We start from the raw sequence: 11,177 nt of genomic DNA on the forward strand, positions 1-11,177 counted from the left end.
TTGACAAAGGCTATAGTGCCAAAACGTTGGGGCATTCTCATTATTGGCAAGTGTATCTGCTCCCTGTGGTTTGTCTCTCTTTTTGCCTTGATCTTGTAACTAGGTGGTATATATATATATATATATATATATATATATATATATATATATATATATATATATATATATATATATATATAGTGAGGAGAAGAAGCCAGCACTCACGATAAAGTCACGAATGGTGCCTGGGTGCAGTCCTTGTAGGAAATGGATGTAGAAGAAGAATTGAAGATCGCACTCACAGGTCTTATGTGTAAATAAATCAATTTATTCGGTGAAGGGTCGCCGAATAAATTGATTTATTTACACATAAGACCTGTGAGTGCGATCTTCAATTCTTCTTCTATATATATATATATATATATATATATATATATATATATATATATATATATATATATATATATACTATATATTTGTGTTGATACCGCTATGTATCAACTGTCTTGTATGATATACCAGTCTATCTGATGTATACTTGTTTGTTATATACTATATAAAAGAGGATTTTTTTTTTTGAATACCACCTTTGTTAGTCAAAGATTTTTTCCTTTGAGTATGCATACCCTATTTTGTATATGGCTTTGGGCAACTAACTTTGCGGGTACCCCAGGGTTGATTGCACCTCATATTTCTTAAAAATAATTTCTAGGTTAAAAGATTTTCTTCTCTTTTACTGCATTTGGAGTGCCCTATATTGATTTATATTTGTAAACAGCTGTGGGAACCAAGCAGAGACTACAAACTGGGCATGCTCTAGCCATAACAAGGATCTGTAATCTGCTACCTAAATATAGAGCAACATGATAATACATTTAGACTAGGCCAGGAGTTACATGTAGGTGTGGGGAGCCACTGCATTCAGGTTACTTACATATCACTGGAGGGAGAAGGCTTGGCTGACGGAGAAGGCAAATTCCCTTCCATAATGTCATTGAAGCTATTGTTTCCTACATTCTTGGCCAGCTGCGGAGGGAAGAAAAAAGCATGACATTGTTCTTGGAAGCAGAGTATTTAGAAGGAGACAGCGCATTACAGCTATTGCCAACACCAAACAATATTGTTTCATAAAATCCAAATATTGAAACAACAATATAAGCTGTTAGACACAGGGCTGTCTGAAAGCACATAATCTGTCCAGAAAATGCCAGCATAATATAGACAACTGAAAAATAAGGCTGCTTTACTGTTAAAACCATTCAAGATATACCGTATATACTCGCGTATAAGCCGAGTTTTTCAGCACCCAAAATGTGCTGAAAAACTCAACCTCGGCTTATACGCGGGTCATACCGTAATACGCTCCTTCCGCGGCCCCAGCAGGACTGTCTGTGACTGACTGTCACGATCGCCGCCCGGAGCAGGTCCAGGAGCTCCGGGCGGCGCGTCCTTCCCTGCCGGCGTTCACTCCCAAAATGGCGGCGCGGACGCGCCGCCCGGAGCTCCTGGACCTGCTCCGGGCGGCGATCGTGACAGTCAGTCACAGACAGTCCTGCTGGGGCCGCGGAAGGAGCGTATAGCAGAAGGAATAAGAGGGAACATTAGGTGGGCCCCCAGGGCCTCGTCAGCCCAGATCCACTCCTGCGGCTGGCAGAGCTGCTTCTTGCCTTCACTCCTTCCTGACCTCCCCCACTCAATAGCAGCTGTAATACCCATGAAGAAGGTAAACACTGGGAGAGAAGGGGGGACAGAGGGGAATTTGTGGCTGGGGGCCCCGTGCGGGTGGTGGGGAGGTAGTGTGCAGCCTCTGATTCCATAGTTTTCTGTTCCATAGTTTTTGTTACTCCTTTTTCTCAAAATTGTCTACAAACTTCTCAATATGATTTTATCTGTTAAATCATTTCTTTTAAATGTAAAAATGAGCTGACTTTTATGTCTCGATATTCACATTTTGAAATCTGACATGGGGCCCCTAGGCTTATACACGAGTCAATACATTTTTCCAGTTTTCTTAGGTAAATTAGGTACCTCGGCTTATACACGGGTCGGCTTATACACGAGTATATACGGTAACGTGAATTGCAAGCTATAGGGGTCATTTTTAGACTTTGATCGCTTTGCAGTTTGGTAGTTTGCAGTAGAAAGACATATTTACCCGTTTTAGATTCGTCAGAATGTGTACTTTTGGAAAATGTATGGTTTTCTAGGGTCTCTGTACTTTTAGGGGGTCTTATGGCACACAATACACATACCGGGTGCTTATATTGTAGCAACCAAAGTGCCATACATGAAAATTCATATTCACTATTTGGATTTGGGGGTCTCTGTATGTCACATAGTTTGGTAAATCTATGCATATTGGGCATCAAACTGTTAAGTATACCCCTTGTGTTCATATTTAGGATGCTTTATGCTGGTAGGCTACGAAATGTGGGGCACATAATGGGGTAAAATGCAAGCTTTATGTTTAGCATTGCTTTGCAGTTTGGTGGTTTGCAGTAGAAAGATGTAATTATCCGTTTTAGATTCGTCAGAATGTGTACTTTCGGAAAATATTTGGTTTTCTAGGTTCTCCTAGAAAACCTGACTAGGACAGGGTTACAAAACTTGCCTCCAAATGATAAAGAACTAGTGCTGGAATAGGTGGTGAGCAAAAAGGAGAAGCGGAAGGAAAGGAGATTATAACATAAACAAGGCATATTTAAAGTACTTACCAAGAGTTCAGAAGTCCCTAATTTGTCTAATTCCAGAGATTGGATCCTAGAGATATGAACCCCCATTTCCCTATGTATCCCTGAACATTCTATACAGGTTAAAATCCCAAGGTTTGTGGAAAGCCATGTCGGATCTGTGAAAATATACGGAAAACACTAGTGAACATAAATTAATAATAACATTCACAGTATAAACCTCTGAGTGGCACCATTAAACCATAGGAACTAGCATATTTTTAATTGTGGAAAATCCAAGAAACACAGCAGTCAGCCCAAAATGGTACAAAACACAATGAATAATCAAGTGTAATGATTGGCTACTACCAGCAGAGGGCAGCGTATCTCCAACCTGGGCAGCTCTTACATGTCCTACTGAATTCCCAGACAAGCTGAAACAGTTTTGGACAGTGAAGAGACTGCAGATGATGATTGATCTTGTCAGTGGGAATACTGTTGTGCGTCAGAATGCCTAGCTAGTCAATGTTCCCTACTGCTGTTCATGCATGGATTATTAAAGGGACACTGTCTTTTCTCTGCTTATCTCTCCAGAGACTCAATTAAGTCATCATCATGGGACACCCCAAAGCAGAGTAATGGACTTGGCAGGATTGAAGATTTGCTTATTTAGGCTACAATGCACTGATTGCTCGTCTGCCTCAACTGATTTGCAAACCTTCAGGAACTACAACACCTGAGTGTTTATATAAATACACCAGTAAACCCTCAAAGTAATGCAGCTCTGAGTCCTCTGTCAAAAGAAACACAGCATTTCTTTCCTTCTATTGTGTACTCATGGGCTGCTGTATCAGACTTCCTGTTTTTATCTTAAACCTCCAGGGCACAGGCTTGAGCATGCTCAGTTTGCTCCTCCCCTCCCTGCTGTAATCTGAGCCCAGAGCTTTGAGTGAGCAGGGAGAGACTCAGGCACCAAGCTAATATGGCAGCTGCTTTCCTAAACAAGCAGAGAGAGCTTCTAGAGTTGTTAGGTATGGTAAAGCATTCTGTTGAATAAATATAGTTTTATAGCTTGCACTATTGTGGCTAATCTAAACTGCTTCGGTAGCTTTCCTTCTTCTTTAAATGATGAAATACCACATTCTAGATGCTAATAAATCCCTCAATTCATGGAATGTAGCTTAAAGGCAAAGCCCAATCAAGATCTGGCCGAATTTTGGCCAGATATCGGGATGCCCGTAGCAGATAAGATGCTGAATCAGTCTAAAGGACCCGAATCTGCAGCTTAAATCTGCCTATGTACGGTCACCTTAAAAAGCAGGTGGTTTCGAAAATTTCTCTTCAGGCAATTAGATGGTAAAGAAATTACCCCGTCTGTCATTAGCCTAAAGCTGGCCATGGAGATCCACTCATTTGGCGTAGTCGACAAACAAGCAGGTCCTTCCCTGATGTTCCCACCTTGAGGTGAGCGGTATCGGGCTGATCCGATCGTGGGCCCTAGGGCCCAATGATCAGATCATAATGGGCAGTCGGATCAAGGACAACATCAATGAACTATAACGGTCCTTGATCAGACGGGACTTTCAGCCAGATATCGATCAGGGAAGCCCCGTATATTGAGCAATAAGCTGCCGATTTAAGGTGGCCGTACACTATAAGATCTTAACCCGATATGCCCACTAACGGCTGGGCAATATCGGGTGAATCCGAAAAAATTAGATTACAATGCTGTGAATGGGCGCCGACGGGATCGTAGAAAAAATCAAACTTGACCGATCGATATCTGGCCGATTTTTGGCCTGATATTGATCGGGAGGACCAGTCTTGAGCCCCCACACACATCAGTCTAAAGGACCGATATCGGCAGCTTTAATCTGCCCTTGTATGGCCACCTTAAATCTGTCATCAGCTAATATCTGCCTGTGTATGGGGGCCTTAATGGTGTGGCTAGTGGCCCAAGAAGCAATCTGTTCACTGTATTATGTGATATGAGCAAGCTTCACTATGTGACCGTTTGACTTGTACCCACCTTAATAATACTGAACCCGCTTTTTTTATTTTTTTTTAAATTTTTTAAAATTAGTTTTTTAAAAGAAGAGCATTGCTACATACCAGGTGACCCACAATCACAGCAAACTTCATTGCCAGATGTTTTTTGTACATCATCTATAATCGCTTTAGCCAGATCCTCTAGGCTGCTCTCGCCAGTGCTTTGATCTCCCCGGAAAGCCATATTGAGTGCATCTTCTTTGCTATTTGTGAGCACAGATATCCATCTGTAACAGAAAAACACAATGCTATTTTAATGGCATTTTATCTCTGTACCCACTTCTGATATTTAAGGAAAAAAATCCTTAAAGGGGTTGTTCACCTTGGAGTTAACTTTTAATATGACGTAGAGAGTGATATTCTGAGACAATTTGCAGTTGGTTTGCATTATTTGTGGTTTTTGAGTTACTAAGCTTTTTATTCAGCAGCTCTCCATTTTACAATTTCAGCAGTCTGGTTGCTAGGATCCAAATTCCCCTAGCAACCATGCGTTGATTTGAATAGAGAGGCCTGAATAGAAAGATGAGTAATAAAAAGTAGCAATAACAATACATTTGTAGCCTTACGGAGCTTTTGCTTTTAGATGGGGTTAGTGACCTCCATTTAAGTCAGAAGAACAAAGCAAATAATTAAAACCAATAAAAGATAAATAATAAAGACCAATTGAAAAGTTGCTTAGAATCAGTCATTCTATAACATACTGAAATTTAAACCATTTTGAGTATATATGTGCTCTGGGTTTCATTTGGAGGGGTTGAAGTTTTTTTCAACCCAACTTAACTAAGTAACTTCGTATATAGGTAACAGAGCATATACAATTTTCTAGTTCTAGTATAGACAGACTGTAAGGATTCACTAGTTAGCAGGATACCATGTTGTACTAGATAACTAGAAGGTACAGTACTGCTCGCTAAAGGCAAACAAGAATGAAGCGGTTTCTGTTCCCAGTGCAAAGTATATTTTGTATAATCTCTCTATTAGATATGAGAGTGCCCTTTTTACTCAACATAAACAGCTGTGTGTGTATGTGTATATTTATTTATTTTTTTTGATATTTGAGAAAGGCTATCTATCTCCAGGGAAAAATATATACTTTTGTAGAACGAGGCAGCGCACTCCTGGGATTTTTACAAAATATAACACTTTATTCCATGTTTTTTTCCACTTTATTGCAGGATTTTTGACAAACATGGAATAAAGTGTGATAGTTTGTAAAAATCCCAGGAGTGCGCTGCCTCTTTTTACAAAAGTATATATTTTTCCCTGGAGCAGCACCCGGGTATTCATATCAACAGTTAAGGTCCCGGAGAGGACCGAAACGTCACATTGGCTGTGTTACTTTGATACTTTAAAATCTATAATGTCCCTTTAAGAGGAAAGTGATGTCACCCAATATGGGAGACTTTGCATGCAAAAAAAACCTGAACAATGTAGTGCAAGCTGAATGCTGACATTAGGATTCATATGTGATGTGTCACCTACTTGTATAATATATTGCATTCAACTAGTGGAACAAAAGTGCTTCCCACTAATAAAGTAACTAAGTGCTACACCCATGTGCCTCTTTGTGCAGCAGGGGTGGGTGAGTTTAAGGGACTAACCATGAAATGACTATATTCCTAAGAATTCAAAACACAATCCTGCATAAAATAAAGATCTATTGTTGCATTCCTTTCAGGATAACACAACGAAAATAAATTGTATTTTATGCCTCACTGAAACTCCCTTTATATTGTGTAAACTAATTCTGAAGATGACATTGTAGCTGCTACATTACATAGCACATTATATCAAGTGTTTCTCAGCTGAAACTCCCAGCACCCCTAGTTGTCTGTTACACAACAGCTACAGGTCACAAGTGGAAGGTCACTAAAGTGGCCAAACATGAGCAGATTAAATCTGCAGATATCAGTCCTTTAGACCAGTTCAGCATCTTATCTGCCCGTGTATGGGGCGTTTTTAGTCTCCCCGATAGATTTCAGGCCAAAAATCGGCCAGACATCGGTTTGGCAGGTTTGATTTTATTGTCTTGTTGATGTGGTCCTTGTCCCGTTGGCGCCAATTTCCTTCACTGTAATCCGATCGTTTGGCCCTAGGGCCAAACGATCAGTTTAATCAGATATTGCCCTGCCTTTAATGGGCATATCGGGTGAAGATCCGCTCATTTGACCTTGCCAAACGAGCTGATATTATCGTGTATGGTCACCTTTAAAGGGATACTCTCACGTGAAAATCTTTTTTTTTCAAAACACATCAGTCAATAGTGCTGCTCAAGCAGAATTCTGCACTGAAATCCATTTCTCAAAGGAGCAAACTGATTTTTTCATATTTAATTTTGAAATCTGACATGGGGCTAGACATATTGTCAGTTTCCCAGCTGCCCCTAGTCATGTGACTTGTGCTCTGATAAACTTCAGTCACTCTTTACTGCTGTACTGCAAGTTGTATTGATATTGCCCCCTCTCTTCCCCCCTCCCAGCAGCCCAACAACAGAACAATGGGAAGGTAATAAAATAGCAGCTCCCTGATAGATCTAAGAACAACACTCAATAGTAAAATCCAGGTCCCACTGAGACACATTCAGTTACATTGAGTAGAAGAAACAACAGCCTGCCAGAAAGCAGTTCCATCCTAAAGTGCTGACTCTTTCTGAAAGCACATGACCAGGCAAAATGACCTGAGATGCACCTACACACCAATATTACAACTAAATACACTTGCTGGTTCAGGAATGAAATGTTATATTGTAGAGGGAATTATTTGTAGTGTAAACTGTGTCATTTAAAAATAAAACTACATCATAAAAGTCATGACAGAATCCCTTTAACTTACAGGGAGATCCTCCTTATCCCCAGGAGAAACACCTGGGGATAAGGAGGATGGTGCAAAGGAGAGGCCATGGTGCAAATAATAGCTTTATCAGAAAGGTCTATATAAATACACCAGTAAACCCTCAAAGTAATGCTGCTCTGATTCCTCTGACAAAAGAAACACCACATTTCTTTCCTTCTATTGTGTACTCATGGGCTTCTGTATCCGACTTCCTGTTTTAACATAAACCTCCAGGGCTAGGGCTTGAGCATGCTCAGTTTGCTCCACTCTCCCTCCTCCCCTCCCTGCTGTAATCTGAGCCCAGAGCTAGGAGTGAGTAGGGAGAGATTAAGGCAGGAAGTGATGTCACAGCAAGCTAATATGGCAGCTGCTATCCTAAACAAACAGATAGAGCTTCTAGAGCTGTTACTCAGGTATGATAAAGCATTCTGCAGAATAAATATAGTGTTATAGCTTGCACTATTGTGGCTAATCTATTGTCAATAAACTGCTTAGGTAGCTTTCTTTCTCCTTTAAATTACTGGAACCAATTTTGAGTTTTTCACTTACGCTATATATTCCTGTTCATCCTCAGCTTGGAAGTGGTATGTTCTGTTGTCTGCAAATGATGACATATAGGTATGAATAGGCAGAACACAGATTCATTCTAAAACATGTAAAAAATAAAATATAAACAAATAAAATATACTATTTGTGAGGTAAATTAGACAAAAATGTAATTTTGTATCTATGTTCCTTAGCCTCATTTAGCATTATCAGTTCAGATGAGTCTGGTCCAAATGTTTTGTAATAAAGGTCAGGGGAACTTCTGCCATAAAGCGACAGAACTGATGCATCGTACACACTCGCAGCAATTAGACAGGGCTAAATGTTTTACACAGACCTATAACTGAAATAAGCAGATTTATCAAGGGTCCAACTGAAAATTTGAAATTTCGAGTTTTTTATGGTCAAAACTCTCAAATTCGACTAGAGAATTACTCAAATTCGATTCGAGTTTTTCAAAAAAATTATTTTCAAGATTTATCTTACTCTGTCTGTTTAAGAACTCAAATTTGATTATTCGCCACTTAAAACCTGCTGAATTGCTGTTTAAGTTAATGGGAGACGTCCAAGGATCAATTTGAAGTGGTTTACAGCCCTCCTTGCATTCGATTTTTTTCGGGGAAAAAAACTTGAATCGAGTTTTTAAATTTCGAATCGAATTCGATACGAGTTTTCGGGTCCATCCTATTCACCTGAGTTTTAAAAAATTAGATTTTTATAAAAAATTTTGATTGCTCGATTTTCTAGTTTATGGGAGTTTTAAAAAAAACTTACATGAATTCGAAATTCAACCTGTAATAAATGTGCCTCTTAAAGGAGAATTCAACCCGTAATAAAAAAAAACCTCCCCCCTCCCTCCAGCCTACCCCCGGCAAATACCCCTAATTTTGTACTCCCCCCTCCGTGCAGATTCTGGCTTCGCAGTTCACAGCAGCCATCTTCTTCTTCTCCGGTAATCTTTGTGTAAATTTCCAGTACAGAACCACTGCGCATGTGCCGAAAGTCACAAAAATTTCTGAATTTTTTTTGCAAATTTTCGTGACTTTTGGCGCATGTGCAGTGGGGTTCTGTACCGGAAATTTACTCCAACTGCGCCGAAACTTCCAAAAAAGACCAAAGAAAGAAGATAGCAGCCGTGAACTCCAAGGCCAGAATCTGCACGGAGGGGTGAGTAATAAATTAGGGGCATTTGTCTGGGGGGGGGCAGGTAAGCTGGGGGGAGGAGGGTCTACTCAGGGTAGGGGGGGGAGGGTTTTTTTTTATTACGGCTTGAATTCTCCTTTAATATTTACATACTTTTCTAGTAGACTTAAGGCATGAAGATCCAAATTAAGACAAGATCCCTTATCTGGAGAACCCCAGGTCCCGAGCATTTTGGATAACAGGTCCCATACCAGTACTGTCCTCTCTCCAATGGGTCTTACTATGGATGTGCACAGCACAAAACCAGAGCTGAACCTCACAGGTCTGCATAACTTTATTTATTCAGCACAACGGTATTGATTGCGCACCACAGAAATAAATGGGTGAATACACAATGATCACGTACGTGAGATGAGATCAAAGCTTTTCTTCTCATCAGCGTTCGGCTTGACTTGGCAGGTGAGCAGGTTCAGCTTTGCCGGTGGCCGGTTAGACTGGAATGGAAAAATGGCAATAAAGTTTGAGGAATTTGGGTCAGCAGACACATTTCAATAGACTGGGTGGTTTCCTTGCTTCTCGACAACAGTATCACACCCTTGGTATTAATAGAGGGAGATCATATCCTTTCAATGGGAACAATAGCTCCCTACACAAATGTAGTAAAACATGTATGTAAAGGAGAACCTTTAAACCTTAGCAAAGAAATAGGCTAGAAAAATTATTTATTATGCTTGGTAATACTGTACAAGCCCATTCATTAAATCAAAGGGGGTATACAGTCCCTTTAATATAGATTCACATTAGACTGCAGCTCAAACCTGGATTGATTATAATCAGCTCTTTAGCCTCAGCTTCTATAACAGATGTCAGCTCCCGTCCTACTGATGATTTATAAAGATCCTAAGCTTAGATTCTCAGCATCAGTCCAGAGAACACTGAGCATGTGCAGTGCCACTGACTCTTGGCCTAACATGTGTTAAAGGAGAACTAAAGCCTAACTAAAGAAGTAGTACATTATGCACTGAGCTTCTGTACCAGCCCAAGGCAACCACAGCCCTTTAGCAGTAAAGATCTGTGTCTCCAAAGATGCCCCAGTAGCTCCCCATCTTCTTTTCTGCTGATTCACTGCACATGCTCTGTGCTGCTGTCACTTACTGAGCTTAGGGACCCACTCACGATATACAGTACACATAGAAATGTCACAATATAAGGCGGATTAGTTATTAATACAGATAATTACTACATGGCAGCACAGAAACCAGTGCAATTAGCATCAGAATTTAATAATCAGCAAACCTGTAGCATCAGCTTATATTACTGAGGAAGCTCATTTTCTGCTGGATAATTAGTGACGAGCTCTAAGCTTAGCTTCTCAACAGCCAATCAGAGCCCACTGAGCATGTGAGTGTCACAGACACTTTCCAAGATGGTGACCCCCTGTGACAAGTTTGAAGTCCTGGATCATTGCTGCTATTAACAAGCTGAAACTTTAGGCTGGTGCAATAAGTTCAGTATGTAAAATATGCCATTTTTAGCCATATTTATTTTTAGGGTTTAGTTCTCCTTTAAGATGGGGAGCTGCTCTGGACATATTTGAAGACCTGAATCATTACTGTTATAGGGCTAGTGAACATCATCTCTGTCGTTACAATAAGAGTAATATATGTAATGCAGTATTTCTAGTCTTATTTATAAGCTGCAGTTCTCCTTTAGGGTGAAGACACACAGAGCTACTAGTAGCAGCTACTTGTCACGGCTACAAAATAGACAATAGTGATTATCGCCTTTGCCAAGACATTACAGGGGTCATTTGTCAAAGGTTGAGTTTAATAGGTTTGTGAGGTTTTTTATACCTTGAATGAACTCACAACTTTGTTTTGCAATTTAAGAAAAAACTTGAATGGAAAAAACTAGAATGAGTGTATTCGGGTTGAAAAAACAGAAAACACAAATTAATCG

At 40.1% G+C, this 11,177-nt stretch overlaps 1 protein-coding gene across 6 annotated transcripts in view; it reads right to left on the minus strand.

Moving 5' to 3' along the window:
- Window positions 1-11,177, minus strand: part of asap1.L (ArfGAP with SH3 domain, ankyrin repeat and PH domain 1 L homeolog) — a 190,142-nt gene that overhangs the window by 18,692 nt on the left and 160,273 nt on the right. For all 6 annotated transcript variants that reach the window (XM_041566640.1, XM_041566643.1, XM_041566644.1 and 3 more), the window contains 5 exons: window positions 9,625-9,712; window positions 8,079-8,127; window positions 4,761-4,924; window positions 2,694-2,827; window positions 914-1,005 (listed from right to left, as the gene is read on the minus strand). In XM_041566640.1, the coding sequence (XP_041422574.1) occupies window positions 914-1,005; window positions 2,694-2,827; window positions 4,761-4,924; window positions 8,079-8,127; window positions 9,625-9,712 (527 nt within the window). The remainder of the gene's footprint in view (window positions 1-913; window positions 1,006-2,693; window positions 2,828-4,760; window positions 4,925-8,078; window positions 8,128-9,624; window positions 9,713-11,177) is intronic.

Source organism: Xenopus laevis, chromosome 6L (assembly GCF_017654675.1).
Source record: "Xenopus laevis strain J_2021 chromosome 6L, Xenopus_laevis_v10.1, whole genome shotgun sequence".
Classification (NCBI taxonomy): Eukaryota; Metazoa; Chordata; class Amphibia; order Anura; family Pipidae; genus Xenopus; species Xenopus laevis.